At 37.6% G+C, this 26283-nt stretch overlaps 1 protein-coding gene and 1 pseudogene across 4 annotated transcripts; both read right to left on the bottom strand.

The window, feature by feature from the left end:
- Positions 1-1332: 1332 nt before the first annotated feature.
- LOC132110498 (ninein-like) lies at positions 1333-26275 on the bottom strand. 4 transcript variants are annotated; one of them, XM_059517152.1, is made up of 26 exons: positions 26066-26275; positions 22991-23182; positions 22605-22692; positions 20881-21053; positions 19123-19168; positions 18879-19051; positions 18224-18367; positions 17986-18144; positions 17757-17893; positions 16596-16736; positions 13485-13659; positions 13214-13324; positions 12750-12839; positions 12543-12669; positions 12314-12405; positions 10963-12041; positions 7512-7610; positions 7383-7434; positions 6156-6293; positions 5962-6039; positions 5589-5735; positions 5222-5389; positions 5023-5148; positions 3911-4006; positions 2039-2155; positions 1333-1953 (listed from the first exon to the last, which is right to left on the bottom strand). In XM_059517152.1, the coding sequence occupies exons 2-26, from the start codon at positions 23171-23173 to the stop codon at positions 1738-1740; spliced, it is 4155 nt and encodes a 1384-aa protein (XP_059373135.1). In that variant the 5' UTR covers positions 23174-23182; positions 26066-26275; the 3' UTR covers positions 1333-1737. The 4 variants fall into 4 exon arrangements, with proteins under 4 accessions (XP_059373135.1, XP_059373138.1, XP_059373136.1 ...); XM_059517155.1 differs by having other exon boundaries at positions 2039-2152; XM_059517153.1 differs by lacking the exon at positions 26066-26275 and adding an exon at positions 24228-24313.
- On the bottom strand, positions 7625-10742 carry LOC132110499 (uncharacterized; annotated as a pseudogene).
- Positions 26276-26283: the final 8 nt, after the last annotated feature.

Here is a 26283-nt window from a genome sequence, read left to right as displayed (position 1 = left end):
GATCTCTCCTCGCTGCCTGATCTCAGATCGGCTGTTTGGATCCATAACTTCCAACTGCCTGATTCCGGATCAGCTTACTTTACTTTTAGATTCAAGAAGTTTTACTAGTATCGCAAAAAGAGTTTACATTGTCACCGCGTCGCGTACACAATCATGTTTATGAGATTTATTTATTCTTTATTTTTTTTGCATTACGTGGAAATCTGTTGAACCGTTCCTCCGCCTGATCCCAGATCAACTCTCTCTGGATCCCTCTTTCCACAGCGGCCTGATCCCAGATCAGACCTTTTCGTAAGCCAGGTCATCATAGAAGCAAAGCATTGTGGGAAATATTTGACTCTCGAAAATGTTTTTAAACATTTTTATGGTTTAGCAGGACAAATGTGGTTGTTCATTCAACAAATTAGGTTCGATATAAATTAATATGTTACGAAACAGGGCCTAAACTCTTAAAAGTTTATCAACAAGTGGTCAGTGAAAGGGTTAGTTACTAAACCTTCAGAAGGTCAAACTAAATTTCATAAAAGCTGTTTTGACTTAGAAATTCTGTATTTATTTTTGTGGTATATATATATATATATCTCAAATGGAAAACATTTTTTTATAACAAAAAAGAATGTTTAATGTGTTATACAATCAAAACTTCAATGGTCAGTTCAACGTCATTTTCATAAATAATGGTAAAGCATATCTTATACTTAACCTAAATCTGCAACAATACTAAAAACACAAGGACACATATTTTAAAGCAATTTCAAAATGTTAAATGCCTGCAATTTTCGGTGCATTTTTTCCCCAAAGCATCAAAGCTTGTAAACCGTACTCCTTCAGAGATGCCGGAAATGAAACATCATAACCAGTCATTTTCCTCTCCACACACAAATTACACAGTGGTTACCACAAGGCTGACATCTCCGAGCTCGGAGTTTCTTTTACTCCACATACATATTTTAATGTACTCCGTATTATTCATATTCACAGTGCTCATAATACATGATTACAGTTCATAAATGAAAAATAGGTACACAAAATAAATACAAACTAAAGTAACATTATGGGATGTTTTTTGGCGCACATTAAGTGAAAAGTGTTTATATGAACTAAACAATCACAAAGACATAAAATGCACTATAACAAACAGGAGAAAACTGTGAAGAAACACTGTTGCATTTGCCCTTTAATTTCCTTATCTGAGATGCAGGGAATCAGTGACTTTGTTTGCATTTCAATAATACGATGTAATGATAGGTGGCTGTGCGTGCATGCGTGCGTGTGTGTGTGTGTGTGTGTGTGTGTGTGTGTGTCTGAACATGGGGGCCTCAGCTGTAAGACCAACTTCCAGTTGCAGTTTGAGGTCCAGACTCACCAGTAATAGTACAGTATGGCTTATTCAAAAGAAACTGCTATAAAATGAAACTGTTAAAAGCACTCAAACTTAAAGGAGACATTCACCCAGAAATGAAAATGAATGGGAATGAGATTTGGGATCTATGGCAGAGGAGAGGACTTTCAGTAGCCTAAATAAAGCTTAATTTTAATCTGTTCAGTACAAAATTATTTTGTATGGCTTTAGTGACTTAGAATATAGTGCACAAGTCATATGGACTACTTAGGGTTTTTTTTGGAGCTTGACCTTGTTTAAAAAGCAGCTCGGACATGCTGCTAAACATGTTTTTCAGAGGAAAATCATACTGGAATGCCTTATATGACTAAAATCATGTGTAATACAGTTTAAAATCAGGAGTGTGTTAAGTGGTAGGGCGCAGGAGTCATTGGTGATGGGCCGAGCTCACGGACAATCTTATTGAGGCTGGAAATTTTCTCGTCCAAGAGGAAGTTCTTCTTTTCTGCTACTTTCTGACGTTGTTCGGTCTTATCCAAGGCTTTGAGCAGCTGAGCATTCTCCACATACAGGTCTTTGATCAGCACATCTGATTCGCTGTTCCTGATCACCTGCAGAAGCAGAGAGAACAGAACTGAGAGGCTGATTTGGACACAGGGTTAAAGGGCAGGGGAGAACGTTTGTGGATTTCTGTACCTGTTCTTTCAGCTGAGAGACTTTCTCCTGTAGCAGCAGCTTGAGGTTTCTGAGCATGAGCTCCACTTCTCTCATTCTCTCCTCCATCTGTAACAGCACCACCTCCCGCTCGTGCTGCTGGGCATACAGACCAAGGTCAGATGTCATGACAGAATATGATGGTTAATTGGTCTGCTAGAAATACACTACCTTAGTTTATGTTAACGTTAAGTGCTCATAGAATAATGTCCTTAATTTTGCATGGTTTCTGTACATTCCCTTCCCTACAAACACTAAAATGTCTAAAATAGATTATATATGAGCAAAACAAACAAATCTTCTAAATTAGATTATATGAGCAATTGAATTTTTTTTTATTTTTTGTAATGTAATATAAAAATCAGGAACATCTAAATAAGTCACGGACAATTAAGAGAAAGCTTTTTATTATTATTAAACTTAAATGCAGTACACAAAATATTTCACCTAATAGTTTATTTGATCTGTTTTATATCTAAAAACACATTCACATCAATAAGGGACATAACACATTTAAACAGTAAAAAATCCAACAGAATTCAGCTAATAATAAAATCTGTAAATTAAATGAATGAATAAACACCATTCATTTATTATAAATCAGTGATGCAAAATGTCCAATAAAACAATTTAGAGGTAGATAAGCAATGGATTGAAGTTTAAATAAATACAATTAAACTAAACAAAAAATAAAATGAAACAATACAGATTTATCTCAGAACAATCATCCATTACAACTGAAGTGCAGGATCACATGTTAAAACTGTGATGGCATAACAGTGCAAACTTAAAAACAAATAAAACAATACTGCTTATTTAAATGTCTTATGATCTTAAAATCAATTCATAATCATAGATTGTACTGCCCTTAAATGGTATTGATGTCAAAATCCTATTTTACTCCATGTGTGGCAGCATCTGGACCAAAGAGGAAACAACTCACAGCCAGCATACATGCAGCATGATGCTGCCTTGTGGCAGATTCAGGTCATTACCAGCAGCAAAGCTACATTGACCCAAACAAGAACAACCAAATCTGGCAGGAGTGATTCTGTGATTGTACCATATAGACTAAAGATCAGAGTTCAAAGGGGAGGTGATCTCACAGGTTGCAATTCTTCTGTTATTGATGATGTCACAGTTCTTACACCTGTTAAAACACATACACAGCACTATATACAGACTTCTTATATCCATATCCACACACACACACACACACACAGAGTTGTGATAGAACAGACTTACACAAACAAACCCCCAAACACTTTATATAGATACACCAAGAGTGTCATCCAACACCATTCAAATTAACAACATAGGGGTCTCTTTAACACTGCTTCTACAAATAGAACAGGCCCAGTGCTGCCCACATGCCTCCTCAAGAGTCTGTAAACGAGTGACGAATGTGTTTTCCAGAACAGAGCAAACAAACAGAGACACCAAGCGAGCCCAATTCACCGAAGGGCCAGACAAACAGTAAATATTCCCCAGAAACTGCTGCATATATACACCATTACAGTGACCCCAAGAGAAATCTCATCCCGGTGTTCTATCGATTTGTCCCACCCTGTCAGATTTTACTACCTCCCATTAAAACAGTGGGTAGTACAAATCAACAACATAAAAATGCTACTGTAAAGTTATGGTTTATTAACGTCTACACCTACCACATCACTAAACCAACCCTTACAGTAATGCAGATACATTAAATATTGTTGTTCAGCATGAGAAAAAGGACTTAATATTGATGTGTGCATGTACAGTAAACCCTGGTAGGACAATCTGACAGGTAGGATAAAGTGTCAGGACACCGGCTGTGATGCTGAGTGTTTTGGTGCAAGTGTGCCTTGTTACCTGCATGTTGAAGTCTGGGCCGTCGCTATGGTACTTTCCTCTCTGTTCCCCTGGCAAATGTAGAGGAGATGAAGGCAAGACTGCAGCCAGCTGAGCCTGAAACAACAGAGGATCAATGTGTTATTATGAGGAAACATGTGTTTGTCAGGGTTTCTGCAGAATTTTAAAGCTAAAAATTTAAGATTTTTTAAGACCTGCATAATTAAAATGAATTCCATATAAGCAGAGAAGGGAAGTATCTATGGTAACATTTAACTGCAAAATGATTGTAAAAAGCATGATTTACAGTTCAGATACCGGTTTCAACAAAAACAAGAAATAAGTTTAATGTTATAGATTATAAAGTTTTTTAATAAAAAAATTATTCATGTAAACAACTGACCATCTGTTAATTAAATATATTTTACTGTCCTAATTGTTTACATTTTTATAATGCATTATCTCCTTGTGAATCCATGTGAATCCGTGTTTTGCAATGCATGTTTGCAGCATAAAAACATGGGTTGAATTTTATATTGGTGGCAGAAATACACCGGTTTCCCCGGTAACAGCAGAAGACAAACAGCACTGGACTCTGAAACATGCAGCGCTCATGTTTATTACTGCTATTAATTTATGTATGTATTTTTGGAGTGTTTACTTAAATATTGACTATCTACTTACAAGAAATAATTAAATATGTAATTATTTATTAAAATGAATATTAAGGACTGTATTCAATAGCTTCATAATTTTTACTCACATGCATTAGCCAACATTGTCAAACATGGGCTAAATCCAAAATCAAGAAACTAAATATTAGGCAAAAAAACAATATGAAAAATGTGTAGTACGTCCAAATTCACAGTTCCCGAATTACCTACTACTTGCATAAGTGTGCATGTGATGTGAATATGTGAATGGCAATAAAGTTACAACTGATGCTGACAATGACAACATGACAGATATAATGCATCAAGATTTTATTACTATATCTAAACGTTGCAAAGTAACTACCTATTTAAAAGTAGTAACTACCCAAAGAGTATGCAATTTTGAACACGTCAATGGACTTTGATCAGCATTAAAAAGCATGTTAAAAGTTTAGTTTGGGGACTTGAGGTGGGTATAACCTTATTCTTTGTTGACAGTAGCTGTACATGCAGAGCCTCCATTTGACGTTTCAAGGCTGATTTTTCTTTTTCTGCAGATTTCACAAGTCCTCTCTGTTTCAAACTTAATGCCTCCAGCTGGCAGATCTAACAAAGAACATAAACTTCATCAAATGCTTGCATTCATCTTATGGCTGGTGTTTATTAAACATGCTCTGACCTGCTCCTTTGACGACTGCAGCTCTGAACTCATCTCGTTCATCTGTCGCTTGAGTTGTAGGTTCTCCTCTGTAAGTGAGGCATGCTCCGCCTCCATCAGCTCAGAAAGCCCCGCCCACACACGCCTCCCTTGTTGCTGACCAGCAGACACAACGGAAACCTCCAACAACTGATATGAAGATAGAGAGGAGATGGAATGAGAAAGGAAGAGAAAGTTAGTTAAAGGGGGTAGCGGAGATAAAGAGTTGTTTTAGTGTCTCCATATTAGCTGATCAAAGGTGCAACACTCAATCTTCAGAGTTCAAGCTTTATTAATAAAACAACATTATATAAATGACAAGATCTCAGGTGCTCTACAGTATACTCACCTTCTCATTGGCAGCTTGCAATTGTTTGTGCAAAGAAATCACTTCCTGTTTAAGTGCATCTCTTTCTTGCTGTGTGATGCGTAGGTCAGATTTGAGATGAGCGTTCTGCTGAGTGACTGTCTGTAAAGATGAATCCAGTGACATGACCTGAAAGAAACCAAGAGACATTTGCCAAAGAAGTCTCTCAAGCTAAAAAACAAAACCAAATCAAATCAAATAAAAAAATCTAAACAAACACAAAAAAAAAAAAAAATGGAACAAACCACCAAACAAAACAAAAACAACACAAAAAACACACACACAAAAAAATAAAAATAAAAACACAGCGAGCTTAGGGCGTGAAGTGGTTTTTCATTGATTTTGTTTTTCATACCTTTTCTATGCACCGATTGAGTTCCGATCTAAGCAGTTCCTTTTCTGTTCTGGAGACAATCTCCTCCCGGTCACACAACTGTAAGCAATTGTGTATGTGTGCATAGAGAAAGACAGAAACAGAGAAAAAAAATGAAATAATTTCATCCCACTCAAACTTTTGGACATATTAAACTGATGCATTTAAAACCATACCCCATTCTTCTCATTGGCTGAGCTGTCATGTTGACGTATCATTTCCTGGAGCGCATGTCGAAGTACATGATCTGCATTCTGCTGTAATAAAAAATTCTTCTCCTCTAGCTGCTGTCCCAGGCGGCGAGGCTCAGAGAGCTGAAGAAAATGAAATAAAGAGTGTGTTGGTGTGGACATGTGCAAATTATTAAATACAAACATTTAAACGCGTATGCAAATTTTCAATATTATATTATTATTAAATATTAATTCTAGATGTCAAAAGTTATTTATACGACCCTGTCCATACAGAGATGCGTTTAGCTGTATATGCTTTTAACATTTTGTATTGTACAGGCATTTCGTCCAGTCGGATCCAACGTTTTGGGAGAGTGAAACCGATATTTTTTTAAACCGAGTCCCAGAGTGGATAGAGCTGAAAGCGCCACCCTTGCGTTTTTACAGCAAAAAAAAAAAAAAAGTTTACAGCCTGGTTCAAATAATTATTTTGGTCTATATAGCCAATTTTGCCCTTCATGACAACTGTGAGGGGGCTGTCTTTTTTTTTTTTTTTTTTTTTTTTTTTTTAGAAGTCATCCGTTTAAATTATATTAAGCCTTAAAGTTCTTCATAATTAACTAGGTGGGCGTGGTTTCAGAAACCAGCTCCCGCCTCTTTGCCCATTTTCGATCACCCGGGATTGACACATGGTGACACACTGGCAAGATGGTGACGGCTCGCTCCGCCTACTTTAGGCTTCAAAAAATCTATTCGGCAGCCTATGGGTGACATCACGGACACTATGTCCATGTTTATATACGGTCTATGGTCTCACCCCTAGTCAGACACCGCTACGTTACGTAACAGCAACAAAAACATGAACAAACAATAAACGATTGTCTTTTTTTAACTAACATTAACAGATTAATATATGTATTGTTCCATGTTCATTTGTATACCACGCACAAGATTTATGTGCATAGTCCAGGTCTCCATTTTTAGTACACCTCTGTGACAGAATTACAGCACCACATGCTGGTCTGACATATATACTACATCGCTTTGTGTCGGTTTCGTGGTTTCATGTGGACGCAGATATTTCTTGACAAAAGGAGAAAAAAAATAAAGATTGGATAGGGAAAGTTCTGGCTTCATGTGGATGTAGCCTAGGTGTAAAAGGAATCCTACTTCTGAGAGTAACTCCATCTAAGAAAGTTTAACTACCTGGGTAATGGAATTAAACCTTACCTGTCTCCTAAGAGCTTGTACGGATCTCTTCCCTTGCTTGATGTGATGTAATCTGGCCAAAGACATTTGTCACATCATTTACCCGCTCTTACATAGAACAGTTAAGAACTCTCGGTGTGCCTATCTTACCGCAGGTCATCCTGGTTCTCTCTCAAGTCCTCCTCTCTTACTGTCGAGATCTTGTGCCTCAGAATGATGTTCTCTTTAGCCAGTCGACAAACTTCACTCCTAAACACAGAGTGCACTGTAAATCTACTTGGTGGTACAAAACTACATACTTGCATTAATGCTTGGTGTAAACAGCCCCTTAGTCTGTTAAACTTACAACATGCTCCACAGTGCACTGAACATTTTTAAGAGTTTAGAAAAAGGGTTGGGTCAAAAGAGGTATGTCACAAAACTTGAGAAAATCTCCACCAGAAAGTAACAAGTGTGTGGGAGGGAGTAATGATGGTGGATGGAGCTCTATCTCTGCAAAGAGGTTGGGTTTACAACAGGCACTCACGCAGAAGTGACGGAGCAGAAGGGACCAAGAGCTGGGATACTGATCTACTGAAGCAGGACACAGGAGACAAGGACACATGGTACCTCCGCTCTTGTATTTGTTCATAGATCCTAAGAGATTTGCCCTGCAGATCAGAAAGCGCTCGGCATAGTTGTGAGTTCTGTTTCTCAACCTTCATGCAGAAGAATTCAAGCTCTGTCATCGCAGCAATCTTCTCCTTCAGCTGGGAGTTGTGTAATGAGTTGTTTGAAGTATCTGAAGAGTCAGAGTCCCACTGCTGCACCTTATCCTGCTTATCAAGTTCTTGGATAAGTACCTTCGGTTTGGAATTCTCCATTCGAACTTGTGCAGTCTCTTCTAGCACAGATGCCAGCTGTTTGTGGAGATCCTGGACTATGTGCATCTTGTCCTCCAGACTCTTGACTCTCCTCTCCAGATTTTTGTTGTGCTCTACAAGCTTCAAATTCTCTTGGATGCTTTGCTCAAAACAGATCTTTATCTCAGCAAGTTGCACATCTTTGATTTGCTTAAAGTGCTTTGGTACTTGAGGTGTGATATTCTCTTTCTCCAGATCCTGCCATTTAGGGCTCTGCAACTGAGAACTATTGCATTCTATAGCTTTGCTGGGCTGCATTACGGTTTCTTGAAGGTCAAGGATCTCCTGCATGCACACATCACTCAGATCAATCACTTTGTCCTGCTCTGTGTCAAATTTTAGGGTAAAAACCTCCTTTACAAAAGCCATGATTTCATTTTTAATAATTGTAATACTGATACGGTCCTCTCGACTTTCTTCTATCTCAGGTTCAACTGGTTTGCCATTGTATTCAGCCTGGGTGTCATGTTTGCTTGGAGATTCATGGTGTTGCAAGCTCTCCTGGTTATACGAAGCTTTAGATTGTGCAAAGAAATTCACTTTTGTTTCTGTGCAATTCAAACCCTCTGTCATTTTCAAAGTGTCATCTCTTTGAGTCTCTGTGCCGTTGCTCTTTTCATTCTGCTCTTCTCTCAGTTCTGGATCTTCAAAACCATCCACTCCAGGATTACTGAGATTCTCCTTACTCTTTTCATTCTCTACTTTAGGACAATCAGGGGTTTCTGTTCCACTGTTGTTAGATTCTATGTAAGCTATGTCTAATTTAACATCAGCACAACAGTTCAAAGTTATACAATTTGTAACTCCGACCTCTGGACATCGGAGTAGCTGTGGATTTCCAAGTTCTTGGTCAGTACCTTCAAGCAGATATTCCTCTTCATCTGCTCTGTTTAAAGAAGACTCCCCACATATGACATGCTTTGGACTGACTTCACGACTTTTTGGACTGAGTTCATCAAAGGGGTGTACTGTGGATTTTTTGCAAGTTTCTTCACTGTCATCTCCATTGGGTTCTACAGAAATTTCTACAGTGGACTCTATGCAAGGTTTGCCAAAAGGTTCTGTAGAAGGTTCTCCAGTGGTTCCTGTCAAATGCAACAAAGTTTCCTCCAACTGCACCACTCTCAATGCCAGTGCATCTCTCTCTGTAAGCAGAGCCGCTCTGTCGTCCTTTAATTCCTGACAGAGAAGCTCTTCATCCTCTCGCATTCTGCATTCAAGCTCCACATTTTCAGAGAATAAAATTACTTCCCTTCGTTTGCTCTCCAAAGCAGACAAACTCCTTTGCAGCTCTGCTTGCTCCTGGATAAAGTCATCCACCGCTTGCTTCAACATCTCTTCTAGCTCATTGGACTTGTGCTCTGCTTGTGCCAACAGCAGGTCTTTGGCCTCCATCCTATGCTGCACATGCTTGTGCAGCTCATTGAGTTGACGGCTCAGCTCAATTTCTTTGGTTTGAGCAACACTGACGAAAGCCTCCACCTCAGCCTGAAGCTGTAAGTTCTTGTCTGTCAGAGCTTTAATATTTTGCATGTGTGAGAGTTCAAGGCTTTGACGCTCTTTTTTAAACTCCTCCCTCTCCAGCTCCAGCACCTCCCTCAACAGATTCCACTGTTGCTCTGCTTCCTTGGTGGCTGCCACTGACTCCTCCTCCCAGTGGGCACGATCTGCAGCATGCTGTTGGGTAAGTGCTGCAATCTCATTTTAGTAATGTTGCTCGTGTTTATGTAAATCCACCTGAAAACGCTCAGACACTGCCTCTTGGTCACCACAGAAACGGATTTCCACCGCTTCAATTCGCTGAGAGAATAGTTTCTCCAGCTCTCTCCTGTACATGGCCAAATCAACATCAATAACTTATAACATTACCTTATAGAAATATGCACCAACTATATTGCAGAGTGGAGACAAGAATAGCTGATAGGGGTTTCTGTATATTTCAAAATGACAAGTTGAGTGTTGTTAAATTCAAAAGCATGACACATTATCTTAAGAAGCATGACTTTGCTGCCTTTAAATCAGGGTTCCTCAAATCTTGTCCTGGAGGGCCAAAGCACTGCAGAGAGCTACAACCCTGATCAAACTTCCCTACCTGTGATTTTCTAATGATCCTGGAAACACTGATTAGCATGATCAGATGAGGTTGACTGGGGTTAGAGCTAAACTCTGCAGGAAAGTGGATCTCATGGGCCAGATTAAAAGTTTTTCAAATGATTTTTTCCCCAAGTAAAAAAAAATGCAAGTATACTTGGTTTTATTGCAGAAAAAAAAAAGTGTTTACACTATAAAAATCTACAATATAAAATTGCCAGTGCAGTAAAATATTTGTTTGTAATTTAACACCATGGCTACCATGGCATTAAATGGGTAAAACACAATAAAATATACTGAAAATTAAAATCTATACAATATTTGTAAACGTTTGTATTATTAAAAATAAATGAATAAATTAAATTAGAACCACTACAGTACAGTTAAATTTGCTTAATATACACAAAGATCCATTCTCTGAAAACAACTCTTCTATTCTTATACAGGTCATTTATCTTGGTTCAAGAATTCTAGATATTTTAAGGAATTTTTACCTACAATTTAAATTTGCACCTACCTTAAAAGAAAATGGCTAAATAAATTAGTCTTAATTAACTTATAAAAATGCCAAAGGTTTAAAGTTAGTAATTCTAACTAGTGTGTCTTACCTCTGTTCAGCAATATCTGAGCGTAGTTTCTCCAAAAGGCTGCTGAGTCTTTCTCTCTCCTCCCTGTGTTTGGCACTCAGCTCCCGCATGGCCTCCCTGTGCGCCACCTCCATCTGGCTTTGCTCCTCGTTCAGCACCTGCTGCCACCTCCTCTCCTGCTCCTCTCTCTCTACTTGCAGTCGCTCTCTTTCCTGCTTCAAACAGGCTTGAAGTGCTCCCTCATGCTGTTTCTCCAGCTGAGCCCGCTCTCTCCCCCAATGCTCCATTATAATGCTCTCAGTCTCCTCCTGCTGTGAGTGGAGGCTTTCCCTCTCCTCCTCCAAACGCTGTAGGAGCAAAGCGTGATGTTTGTTCTCTAAAGAATCCCGCTCCTCATCCCACTGTTGCCTGAGCCTCCTCTCCCTCTCAAACCTCTCCTCAAGCAAGGCCTTCAGTGCCTCCTTACTGATCTCCTCTAGCTCCTGCCTCTCCCGCTCCCATTCCTCCTTGAGCCTCCGCTCTCTCTCCTCCAGCAAAGCTTGCAATGCCTCCTTACTGTTCTCCTCTAAATCCTGCCTCTCCCACTCCCACTCCTCCCTGAGCCTCTTTTCCAGCTCAACACACTCCTGTTCTGTTTTATGCTGCATCTCCTCAAGCTGAGCACTTAGCACCTCCTCATGGCTCTTTTGCTCTTCTTTCCACTGCTCCTTGAGCCTCTTCTCCTCCTTTTCCTTCTCTTCTTGCAGTCTTTCTCTCTGCTCCTGCAGATTGGCCTCCAGCACCTCCCGGTGCTTTAATTCCATCAAATTCACCTCCTCAGCTTGCACTCTTATCTGCTCCTCATAGGCAGACTGTTTTTCCTCCAAAACATTCACCTTTGCTTCCAGCTGCTCTGCATGGCTTCTGGCATCCTGCGCCTCCTGCGTGAGAGAGTGAAGCTCCTGTTGGTGGAGAGTCTTGAGGGCAGAAATTTCCTGCTCCAATCGGTTCACACTCTCTTGTTCTCTTGCAAGCTCTTCCCTCAAAACCTGCACCTCCTGTTGGTGCTGCAGGTAGAGATGACTCCTCTCCTCCTCTGCACTGCGTTTTTCTTCATAAACCTATAGAGGGGGTCAGAGAGCAACAGGAAGAGACAACTTTTATTCTTTGAACAATCTGGCATATAATTTAATCTTTAAAGTAAAGTTCACCTAAAAATGAAAATCCTTAAAGGTACAGGTCACCAAAAATGAACATTTTCATTTTTGGGTGAACTATCCTTTCAAACTGATCTTAATGCAAATACACTAACCCCTCCTTTGGTTTCATTCAACTCACAAAAACTATACTGCTATCCTTTTTTTTTTTAAGTTTTAGTTTATGTGTGTCTCACCATTGCCCTGATGTTTTCTATCTCTCGTTGGTGCTGCTCCAGTAACATCTCCGTCTCTAGACTCATGTTTAATGGCTGCTGCTCCTGAGAACCTACAAATGCGCACACACACACACACACACACACACACACACAAGCACAGCTGAGTTCATGTGACAGAAGATGGAATCCAACTGTAAGCATTTAGTGTTATCTATGAGTATTCAGTATGAGCAGTCATGTAGGTTACCTGGGTCTGGACTCTTGCTGGCCAGTTCATCAGACAGGCTCAGTCCGGGACGTTTTGAGGGTGTGTGGCCAGAAGTCTGATATTCCTCCAGCTGAGCTTCCAGCTCATCTATACGATCCTGCAACTCCTACAACACCCATTCAGATATAGATGTGAATTTGAGTGGGAAACAATAGACTGAAACAAAAGGAAAGAGAGGTTCCAGACCCTGCACTGCTCCTCGTAGCTCCTGCGCAGCTGTCTCTGACGCTCCTCCTGCTGGTAAAACTCTGCACTGTCTGGATCCAAATCACCAAACTAAAACACAAAAGCATTTTTCTAATGTTCATGATTTACTGGACAAGGATTTTCAAAAATAAATAAAAACTTGGCATTAACTAGAACAATGTTTATTCATAAAAATGTATAAAATGTCTACAGAATTTTATGTTTTAATCAATTTACTTGACTTTTCCAGTCCAGAAAAAAAATCATCACAAAACAGGCTACCTTATATACCCAGATTTATGAAGACAGTATGAAACCTGCTGTAAATAAATAGACGTCTGTAATGTTAGCAGGCTTGAGTAAGTGATGTGGGGAAGTTTGGTGTGTCTTTGGTGATGTTACTATTGACATATGCAGGTTTCTCCTGTCAGAACTGATTTCTGTGTCCATGCTAATTCCAGTACCTTCTCTTTCAAAACACCATCCAGATTTTTTTGCACTTTGTTCAACTGGTTTTCTGCCTCGACCAGTTTCTCTGTGGTCTCAATAAGCTCTGACTCCAGACGACCATTTTCCTACACAGTACAATGTTAATAAAGACAAACAAATACAATACATTTTGCAATTCAAATAAAAATTAAAATGACAGGTTGCCAGGAATGTGATGTGAACATGTAGCAGGCACCTGATGGTGTTAAAAAAATAAAAATAAAAAAAATGCAAAATGCGGATTACTTTAATGGTGAGAGATAGATGCTCTCGTAGGAAGGTTTCATCATTTCTCATCTTGCCAATTTCCTGTTCAAGCTCATCTCGCTGCTGATTGGCCTGCTGCTGCACAAGCTCCACCTCTTTACTAAGCTCTGCCCTCAGAGTGGTCATACTGTCTTTATATTGCTGCTCCAATTTCCTGTTTAAATGGCATGCATGGACATAAACACACATGCATTTGACATATGAATACACCCAAATGCATCACCCAACAATGTCCACAGAACAGCCTTCTGTGTTTAAGCAGCCATTTCTACAGGTAACATCGATACAGCTGTGGAAAAACATCTCATCACAGACAATATGCAGAAAAGAGATGGATTGGAAAATTTGAAATCTTATAAGTAGAGGTCGACCGATATATCGGGCCGATATTTGTCATTTTTTAATATATCGGCATCGGCCGATATGAAGTGAAGTGACATTCAGCCAAGTATGGTGGCCCATACTCAGAATTTGTGCTCTGCATTTAACCCATCCGAAGTGCACACACACAGAGCAGTGAACACACACACACACACTGTGAGCACACACCCGGAGCAGTGGGCAGCCATTTATGCTGGGGCGCCCGGGGAGCAGTTGGGGGTTCGATGCCTTGCTCAAGGGCACCTAAGTCATGGTATTGAAGGTGGAGAGAACTGTACATGCACTCCCCCCACCCACAATTCCTGCCGGCCCGGGACTCGAACTCACAACCTTTTGATTGGGAGTCTGACTCTCTAACCATTAGGCCATGACTTCCCCGATATCCGTGTTAAGTAGCGCCGATTTAAAGTCAGGCATGTCGGCGGGGAGCCCCGTGTTATTGGTGCGGTGGAAAGTGCTGCTGCAGCAGCATGTGAAGCACCCCAAGCCAAAAGTTTTGGAAGATTCAACAACAGTCCTGGGAGATAAATGTAGTCAGAGAATTTCACTCTGTAAATGGGGTGGAGAAGTTGACAGCTCTAACAAACACTGCAGCGTGACGTTACCAAAGTAAACTGTCCAGAACGGTGAATGACATTTGTTCAGAAGCATGGTTTGATGCAGACAATAAGCAGTTTTCCATCCAACTCATTTGTATTTAGGGATGTCAATATTCGATAATTTCCATTATCGATCGTCGTTTAAATTAATGATCAATTAATTACCTTAATGCTGCAAAATGCGTCTGCAGCGGTATTATTATTATGTGCAAAAGCCACTTGAAACAAAAGCTTTCTCACCCGAATTAAAGGGGTTTTAGTCTGAATAAAATGCTAGTAGCAGGACTATAAAATGAATAGATGTGATTATGATCATTTGATAAAATGAAGAGAGCGCGCCATACGTTGGAGATCATTTTACTTTGTTGACTGTTTCCCGTCAAGGAAGACCGCTGAATGCGTCTCTTTAAATGGTTTCGTGGTGCTTGTTGTTGTATTTTAAAACGCAACTGCAATGTTTTCAAATGACACACTATAGTAGTGGTGCAACGGATCATCATTGATCAATATCTTCGGTTCGGCACACACGTGACCCCCGGATTGATTTATGAAAAAAAAAAAGTTGCGCATGTTCAGTCCACACTCAGTGGTCATGCCGAGCGGAGGAACAGAGGAGCTTGAACGACCCGTGCATTTTGGATTCCCTGTCAAATATAATGATGAAGGAAAGAGGTTAGAGTGAAAAGATTGTGCCAGATCTTTATGAACAGGAGAACAAAAAAAGTTGCGGATGAACTATCCCGAGCATCCTCTGTTGCGCTCACGACAGAAGGGTGGACGTCCAGGGGGACGGAGAGCTCTGTGACAATAACTGCTCACTTCATCACAGCTTACTGGAAAATGAGAAGTCGGGCTATTATGTTAAAAAGAAAATATTATGTGCACTTTAAGTTGATTTCATATATTTTAATTTAATAATTTAATGTTAATTTAAAAAAATGACAAAACGTATGTTTATTTGTCTTGGCCTTTTTTTTTTTTTTTGATCCGATCCATACGAGGATGTGCGAGCGCGGGTTTGAATAGATGTATTTGGAGGTTATTGCTCACGTCTCGTTCCGCACATATCCAAATGTTTCCATATTCGCAATGTATCTGAATGTTAAACTATAATATTTTTTATTTATTTAATGTAAACTAGACGGAAAGATCATCCTCTACACATGAGCAAAAACCTCCTTGGCATAACAGCAGTGGACAGGTATACTACGGTCTATTTAAACTGACCAGTGTAACCTTTTATATGTTTGGTTGACTGTACTTTATTTTAATAATGAACAGACTGCGATGTAAGTTTGAAATTAGAATGCACTTTAGATGTTCTGTGTCATTTATACCAAACACAAATGTTGCTGGTTGCTAGTGTGTTTGCAGCACTACTGTTATTTATTTTATATATATATATATATATATATATATATATATATATATATATATATATATATATATATATTCAGTTTAATTGATTTTTATTTCTAAAATTGTATTTATTTAAATGTATATTTAAGTTTACATTTATGTTCAAACAACAAAAAAAATTCTACTTGATAAATGCTCTAAAACTTTAATGCAAATGATTGACTTTTATATATATATATATATATATATATATATATATATATATATATATATATATATATATATATATATATATATATATATATTTATATATATATATTACCTGTTTTATATATTTAATACTTGGTCAGTTTATTGATTTTGTTTGGTTAACTTTGGATAAATTTTTTATTTTAATACCGTGCAGTGCACAAAATTAAGATTCGAGAGATGGTTCAAGTCAGTGCTCAATAAATGATGATAAGTTTAGAAATGTTGTGCATCCACTTATTATTAGCGTTTCATTTTAGCATGCAAATGAAGGGGAAAACTTCAAGATATCGGCCCTAAAAATCGGCAGCACATATCGGCCATCGGCTGACCCTGACCTCTAAACATCGGCATCGGCTATAGAAAAACCCATATCGGTCGATCTCTACTTATAAGAGCTTTCTGCTTTCTGAGGTATAAAGTAATATGGGTTCGTTCATGAACAGGGTAAAAGGGGATTATGCATAAAATGCATAAAAGCTGATTGAAGATGAAAGGTTACCGGAGGTTGAGTTCGTTATTGCGCTCAATGGCAGCATGGTGGTCGTCGACTTCAGACGCCAGCTGAGATTTCAGTTTCTCTGCTTTGTCCAGATCAAAGCGAATCCTCTCCTTCTCACGCCTTTCCAGGTCAACACACTCACTGTCACAAAGAAGTATGACATTAGAAGCAAACTGGAGTTCTGATGGTTGTAAAATGATCTTGAATAAATCTGAATAATGAACACAAGTGTGTAAAAACAATCTGGAGTGAGTCTGAATAATGACCTGGATTGAAGCAGAATAACAAGATGTGATTCAGAATAAGAGAAAACACTAGGTTTTAGCATTCTAGTCTGTGTCATAATAGCAAGTTAGGGTGATGTGAAATGAAGTCCTCATATTAAATTAGAATCATCTCAAGTAAGTATGAATAATAAGCCAACACAATTTAGAGTGATAGAAAAGAAAGGGCAGGAGTGATCTTCAGTGAGTCCGAATGATGACGTGGAACAGTGGTTCTCAACATTCTCAACCTCCAAAACCCCCTCCATGTTCCAAAACAATATTTGCAAAGCCCCCTACCACACAAAACATTTTAGACCTTGACATAGCTAGAACAAATATAAATTCATTATATTAATTACCATGACTATTGAATATTTAATTAAATTTCTAACATTTCATCCTCTTATTCATTTTATCCAAGTATTCCAAAACTTTTGGAATCCTGATTCTTAAATAAAAGCTGAGTCAGGGTAACAAATTAAAATATGAAATATGTCAGTTTTCATCATGTTTTTAGCTTTATAAACTTATTCTAAAACATATTTTGTCTTATTTTAAATCCTTTTGTGCCATTTTGCTACCCCCTTGGAATTGTACTAAGCCAACTTAGTGGGCCCCAGCCTCTTGGTTGAGAACCACTGATCTAAGTGTGAATAACAAACTGATCTAGAGTGATGCAGAGTAGACAGCTTAAGTACTCTAGAGTGAATGAGAATGATGAACTGGTGCGAATATTAGTATATTAGTTGAACTTAATTATTATTTGGATGATCATACAAATTATAAATATGAATCATGCAGTAGTACGCTGGAGCAGTTTTAATTCTAAACCTGGCCCGTGCTTGAGTGACCTGTGAGAGTTGGAATGAGCTAGAGTTCAGATGCATGGACTCACAGCAGATGTCTGATTTCTGCCTTAAAGCTCACTAGCGCCGCCTGGTGGATTGAGTTCTTAGTGCACAGCAGCTCATTCTCTAAAGCAACGGTCAGCTCTGACAGATTCACTTTACCTTCCACATTAAAATCCAGAGCCTACAGACAGACACACACATATATAACACTTGGTACAAATATCTCAGTTTAAATGCAGAATTTTGAAGACGCTCGATGTCTATATATGTTACCTGTAAGATCTCTGAGCTTTTGTCCACTCCCTCTTCCATCCACCTGTAAAGCAGAGATTCCACAGGAGCGTGTCCCGATCCATCATCTAAATCTGAAAACACCCGCAGACTGATTGTACTGCTCAAAGCACATGAGATCCTACGGCCCGACTCATCAAACTTGAAAGACAGATGGAGAAAAGAGGTTTAACACTTATATTTAGGCATGATTTGCATACAGCCTATTTTTGTGTACTACCTGAGTGGAATGGAGTCTCTTTAATTGTCTGTAGGGTGTAGATACTGACGGTGTGGGTGGTTTGCTGTGGTTTATTATGCATGAGATGAACTCCTGTACATCCATTGCGTTTTCATCAGTACACTGCAACTGATCCTCGCCCACCTGGGAATATTCAAACACACAGAAACCACGTGTTAATATGGTACGCGAAGGGATAATACACCCAAAAACTAATTTTCTATTTTCATTTACTCACCCTGTTGGCCCAGACCCATAAGAATTTGGTATATCTTTGAAACAAAGATTTTTAAATGGAACCAAAAAGATCATAAGGGGATTGTAATATGATTCCATATGAATCAAGCTGATTAATCCAGGTCTTGTGAAGAGATATAACCATTTTATATGATGAACAGATTTGATTTAGGCTTTTATTTAGATCTAAACAATGATCGACACATACATTCAGTGCATCACACATGCTAAACACTGGATTTTCAGATGAGGTACAGAAACCTCTGAGGTTTCATTGAAAATATCTTAATTTGTGTTTGAAGATTAACCAAGGTCATATGGCTTTCGAACGACATGAGGGTAAACGACAGTTTTCATTTTTGGGTGAACGATCACTTTAACCACTTAATGCCCCTCAGGTTGTGATAATGGAAAATACCTCAATGCCTATGTGCTGGCAGAGTGTGTGTAGCTGTTGCAGTGTGGCCGTGCCGTTTATGGGCAGAGAGAGCTGATGGCAAGCGTTATGCAAATGCTCCTCCAGGTCACAGAGTGGCACTGCATTGCCACGTGGTGTGCTGGGTTCATCTGGGTTCCAGAGGTGCAGCTGACCTGCACACAATCCAGTATAAATGTCTTGCAAAAGGGAATAAAAAGATTTTAAAAAAAGTATTTAAACTAACCTTCTGCTTCAAACTCTTCAGAAATGCTTATGTCAGCATTCCAGCGCTATAAAGAAAAAAATAAAATGCACAAATGAAAAACTTTGATAATCATAACCACAGGAGGGGCAGTACCAAGCAACAATAAGAAAGCAGCAGATGTTAATAAAGAGGTAATCTTCATCTCTATTGCACTGATATGAGCGGAGAACACATTTAATAAAAAAGTGTTAATGATTATATTGTTGATTGTTTATCAATTATAATGAAACCGTTTAATTGTCAATTAATCAATGTCAAAACAAATGCCTGTATTTATTGATCCACTTAATATATACACTATGGTTTCAACATTTGGGGTCAGTAAGATTTATTAATATTCTATTTTTTGAAAGAAATGAATGCTTTAAATTGATGAAAAGCGACAATAACAACATTCATAACTTTAAAAATGATTTCTATTTTCAAATAAATGCTGTTCTATTGAAAGAATCTTGAAAAGAAAGTAGCACACCATACAGAAAAATATTAAGCTATTTACATATTAAAATATGAATGTAATTAAATATTTTTAAATATTGATGATAATTCTTGATTTTGTATCAGCATATTAGAATGATTTCTGAAGGATCATCCGACACTGAAGAATGGACTAAAGATGGATGAACTACATTTTAAAATATCTTAAAAGAGAAAAAAATATATTAAATTAATTAGTGAATAACATTTCATAGTATTACTGTTTTGCTGTACTGTTAATCAAATAAATGCAGCCTTGTTAAGCATAAACTGTTTTTAAAAAACACTACAAATTTTTTTACTGACATACACACAGAGTAAATTTTTTTGTGCTTTTTACATTTTATATATATATATATATATATATATATATATATATATATATATATATATATATATATATATATATATATATATATATATATATATATACACACATTTTATATATATGTGTTTATTAACCAAAATAAAAAGTAAAATAAATATACTAAAATAATAAATCTGCCATAAACCTACATCATTGAATGCAAAACTAGCCAAAGGTTGTGAAAAAAAAAGCCACTCAATCAACTACTTTTCTATAGTTTGGTCAAGATCATTGTGTGTGTGTGTTCAAATATGGACAGAGTGAATTTCTGGGGGTGTAGGGAGCAGATGGAGAATACGTGCAATGGAATCCAGGGGGTGGGGAAGGGTCATTGTTAGTCAATAGAAAGCCCCCCCTCCCCCCAAAAAAACATCACACACCCCACACATCTGCTGTTGTAGAACTGGAGGATTGTTCACACTTCGGACTATCAGAGAGAGCTCTGCGCAGCAGATCAGTGTGTATTAATGTGCACCTGCTGGGAAGTGTGGCCAGAGTCACACACAAAAGCTCACAAACACAAGCCAGAATGAATTTTGATCAAATTCTTGTCAGCATGAAACGTCATTGCCTGATAGTTTGCATTAAAGTGGGTGTATATTCTGAGAGTCTGAAATCTCATTAACTCAAACTAAACTGCTATCAGAGCAGAGGGCAAAGACACACACACACACACACACACACACACACAGTCACACCGCAACTAGCGCCAAAACCCAGACTATTCGTTTTGGAGCTAGTTGTGGCTGAATAATTGAGATTGTTTCTGAAGGAAAATAGCAACTTTAACCTTCAGCTTTATCTGTGTATTCAGATATGCTTGATTCCAAACGAGAAGAATGTGGCTTAACGTTTAAGCTTCACTGTTATTCGTGTTTGTGTGTGTTTGTTACCTCACGTTTCCTGGGTACAGTCCTGTCATCGCTCTCTTGAGCATCTTCATCCTTCCGCTCCTCATCTTCAGCCAGTGTGTGTGAATCAGTCTGCGTATGAATGAACTCTGGAGCAGAGCGTCGGCCATAGCGCTTACTGCCCTTTACAAAGCGTGGCTGGACTTCTGGGGAATCTAGGAGAGAGATGATAGGACTCTTACAACACAAAATAAAGGCATTCCTCCACAGTGGCATCTAACAAGAGTTCAACTTTCAAAATACTTGCTACTCTTTCACAAATTTTGCACAATTTTATATATCAGGTCAGACAACTTTATAAATAATTAAAGATACCGTAAAACACGAATATTTTGAAATATAACAAATTATTGTAAATAATGTAATTTAAATTAAATTTAAGTTACATTTCAGAAATCATTCTAATAAGGGGTTTTGAATTATTATCATCATCAATGTTTAAAGCAGTTGTGCTGCTTAATAGATTTGGGAAAACCATGATACCTTTTTCAGGATATGCTGAAAGTTCAAAAGAACAGCATTTATTTGAAATATAAATCTTTTGTAACATTATGTATATATTTACTGTCACTTTTGTTCAATTTAATGCATCCTTGTTACTTTAAAGTATATATTTTCACATCAAATGTTTGAACAGTAGTGGATATGGGCACCACAGAGAGTTTAAACAAACTATATCATAAACTCTGCAGATTTCATTACAAGATCATTCATGGTATATAATTAACAATCAAGCCAGTGGCACATTTTGATAAGAGCGGAAGACATTTTTAGGACCAAAATCGGTGAACCCGAGACTGAAATGCAATTGAGAGCATGAAAGAACAATGAGTGCCAAGTTTTGTAAATTGAGGCCCAGGGTGGGTAACACATGAAAGTTGCCTACCAAATGTTTTTAAGCAGAAATGATTCACAAAGAAATAATGTTTACTAAGCATCACCATTTCTATTGCTTATAATGAGGCAAGCATTTAGAACACTGCAGCAACCACAGAACAATGCCCTGGCTAACATCATTAACTGTGAGATGTCATAATTAGAGAAGAGCTTGTTTTAAGATAGAATAGTCTGCATTTACACTCTCACTGTTCTCAGAATAATCCTCTTAAATCCAGATTAAACCTTACATCCTCTCTTCTGAGCTCAGGCTGTCTGGTTTGTAATACATTCTCGATTACATCATGATTTCTAAATGCTAAGCAGAACCGTTCTATCAAAACCTGTATTAAAAACTGTGTGTTCAATGTCAATTATAATAAATAGACATATTTGTTAAATAGATGTATTTGTTTACAGCTGTACACTATTCGGTCTGCTTGATTTATAACTAATGAATGACTGATCTGATATATGTATGACTGGTATATATATATATATATATATGAATATATATATATTATTTCTAAAGGTTAGGTGACTTTTAAGTAACATCACAGCATGTATAGATATTGTATTAAAAAGGGTGCTTCAATGGTAACACCAATATCCAAAGATTTTTTTTTTTTCGATTATATTTTTTAACTTAATGAGACATTCATAAAACTGAGGATTTAACCCGCTCTTTTTACACAATATTGGTTCCAGCAAGCAAGCTTAAATGATTCCAATAATCTAAAATGATCCATTAAGTTTAATGATCTCCATTCATTATATGGTTTAAAATTGCAACCTTTCGGCTACCAGCCGAGATATTATAAGGATGTTACCTGGTCGTTCAAGACATTCTTCTGGATCGCTTGTGTTTGTGCTTGATAACACAAGGATCAGTGCATCCTTAAACTGTTCAAAATCAACCTGAAAAATCAGAACAGTAGCAGTTAATCACTCCTCAATGCTGATCAAGCTTATTCAGTCTTGTGTTTTAAATGCTCTAAAAAGTTCTTTGGTTTGGGTTTTGAACAAATGTTATTTTCTGAAATGTAAACCACACTCTCTTGACCATTAACAGTATTTAATGTCTCATCATTAAATTTAACACACAAATACACAAAAAATTACATTAAAATGAGTAAATAAAATAAAACAAAAATAGAAAATGCCACTAAAATAAATCAAATCGAAATATCGCATGTGTATCTATATTATCTCTGACCCGTGCATGGATCTGGTCCTCCAGCAGTGTGTGTAAGAGTGTGTTCAGTGTGTTCTCCTCCAGCTGAAGGGCCCGGCAGAGATCGGTCAGTTCTTCAGGACTCAGAGAGCCCAAACCACTGCCATCAAAACTCTCAAAGACCTCTTTCAATCGTTCCTCATACTGGTCCCTCGCTCCATCCATCAGCCTTTCCTACAGAAACACAGACAGAATTACAAAATCCCATCCACTGATGTCTAGCTTATTAGGAAGAAAGTTCACCTCCACACTCGTAATAACTCCAACATCTTGTTCAAAACACAAGGATGCAAAAAGAGCCATCAATAACCAATAACAACAATGTGAGAGACAAAAAATGGACAGGAGCAACAACGAGATCGAGTGCTTGACACACTCCCACCGATCACTTTTACCAAGGAGGCTGTATTGTCAGCCATTTAAGGACTACAGCTTTTATAACAGCAGAACAATGTTCCCACACTTAACTAACGGATTTTTATGACCTTATCAGTTGGATAAGTAGTATATAGAAATCTTTATATTTCTGGGATTATTTCCATTTTATGTCAGGTACCAAATTTTTTTTAATCAATAAGTATACAGAATTATGCTTATTAGGGGTGCACAAAATATCTCTACCATACACGTGATTGGGCAATATATTTCTTTTTCAATATATGTCACAATATTTAATTGTGCATGCTCATTTCCCCGGTTTAATATTTATTATATTTTATTTTAATAGATACAATTTTATAATAAATAGGAATTAATTTTTATACTTTGACAACATTTGTCAATATTTAACAAAATTGAACAATAGATTTTTAAAAGACACCTAATTGAACATCCATTTATACTTTTGTTCATACTAAACATTATAATGGTGAAGCTGAAAAATTTTCTTTGTGCCATTTATTTAAGTAATTTTAATAATCCGTCATTTATCAATTATAATCAATTTATCAAGCATCATAGTTATCAGTATATCAGTTTATAAGAGACATTCCTAATACTTGTTAATGCACAAACATCTCCAATAAAAGTGCCCATGGACAGACATAGTTAGGCTTGTTTTACTCAACGGCTTTTTGTTTTACTATATATGGCTCAGTTTCCATGACTTTTAAGCCATTAAACATTTCCCTGAACTTCGTGCTCATAGATATCAAGAGTAAATAAGATTCAAGATGGAACATTGAAGCTTGAGCCACAAAAATGGAGAGCGCATACAGACCTAGAGCACTATTTCTGACACACACAATCCCTCCGCTCAGGAAGAGAAGAGATCTGTGGGCTAAATGCAGAGCGGAGCACAGATGAGAGAGGCCAACGTCAGGACACACAAGTTCTAACATCTGAGATGAACACAAACACACTAACTATGCAGGCCGCAGGTGTCTTTTGTCCCAAGGAGCCCTGACCTCTCTGAAAGCCTTACAAGCATTGAAGTCTGTGCAATCATTTATTATTCTTCAGTGGATGGTGCACACACACAAACACAAAAAAGGGGAGGAGTTTGGTATCCATCTGCTCCTTGTCAATGACATCATGACCGGCCCCTTACAAGGACGTCTGAGAGTGGCCAGGTGTCCCTCTATTCAGGAAGAACAGATTCAGAGTCACTCAGATATATGGAAGAGGCAATGTGGAACTGATACTCAGAGTTTTTTTTTCTAACCATATAAAAATATACAGAATCAACATTTGAGTCAAATACTATTAAATCACAATCTGAACAAATATGACTGTAATATGTAATATCAATTTTGATACAAAAGTAGCTGTTAACAGGGTAACCACACCTTTTATCCAATTTAATTATTTGTCTTTTCCATTCATTTGGGATAGCCATATTTAATTTTTTGCCATTCATGAAAATTTTATTCATAATTATTTTTGAGATTGGCTCAAAATTCCACTTTAAGAAATTATTTCAGACTGAGCATAACTGGATCGAATTAAACTAATTATTTAAAATTAATATTTTTTATATTATTAAATAATTCTTAAATTGTACTCATTTTTATGCCACATATAAATGCAAAGTCTGATATCTGGAAATCACAAGCATGTTTTCTATGACTAACTGTAAAAATGCAATGCATAAGTAAGCACAATACTACAAACATACTACTGGAATATATTTTAAATATTTTTCCCCAAAATAATTTCACTACATAAAAATCATATACATGTATAAAGTCTGCTTTGTTGGTCATGAGCGAGTGGCACCCATTGAAGCTATGTTATAGCATCTGATAGCAACAGGTTAAAAACATAGGGCTAGAATAGAAAGAGAGAAATCAGAGAAATATTTCTATAATAATTCACCAATAATAAAATTAAAGAATCATCAACATTTCAGCAATCCAATAAAAAATAAAAAATAAACAGCAATCTTTTTTGATTTCAGCATCACACAAGTGTACAGCAGGGAGACACAGACACAAAGGAGGACAATGACAGACACACACACACACACACACACACACACACTGATCATCAGAGACATTTAAATGAACAGATGGTTTGAATCAGTAGCAGACTCATTCCTTCACTTTAGTGCCTAACTCGGTTTCCACTTCATTTAGCATGGCTTTTAAACATTCAGTCATTATAAAAAACAGTGCCACAACCGGTTGAAAACCAAAACTCCTTCCCTCATCACATGGCTACAGTTCTGCAATCTCAGATGATCGAGGTCATCAGTCCGTGACAGAGAATCTTAGCAACATACACACACAGCAACATTAAATACACAAACACAACATTAAACACGCAAAAAACACATCCATGCTAAGATCACTGACACTTCTTTTTCACTTCATTTATCTAACATGTTTAGTGATTAAAGAAAATAATAAACAATCTTTCACTGTTAAATGAAAGAAAGTTCTGAACCTCAATACTGCTGCCAGTCACAAATGAATCGCCAAATCACGAAACAGACTCAAACCATATGCAGGACACGTAATATTACAGGTTAATGCCGAAGAATGCATGAATTTATTATGAGTTAGATTACTGTGATTAATGTGTGGTAAAGTCAAAGTGAAACCCATCAGAACATACCTCACAGATGCGCGATCTCTCTCTCTCTCTCTCCGTTACTCGGCTATAAGTCCATTAGTTTGATCCGGAGCTCGCGCACAAACTGACCCGATCTGTGTGTGTTTGGATCTGATGCTGGAGCTGAAGCTGTGAATGTGGTGCCTCTTCGCTAAATCCTCGGGTCAGTGTGCAACATTGTCTGTTATAATGGGGCGGTCATTGAGATTTTGAAAGGCCGT

This window comes from Carassius carassius, chromosome 30 (assembly GCF_963082965.1).
Source record: "Carassius carassius chromosome 30, fCarCar2.1, whole genome shotgun sequence".
In the NCBI taxonomy this organism is placed as follows: Eukaryota; Metazoa; Chordata; class Actinopteri; order Cypriniformes; family Cyprinidae; genus Carassius; species Carassius carassius.
Note: the sequence above shows the minus strand (reverse complement) of the source record. Positions and strands in the feature narration are given on the sequence as shown.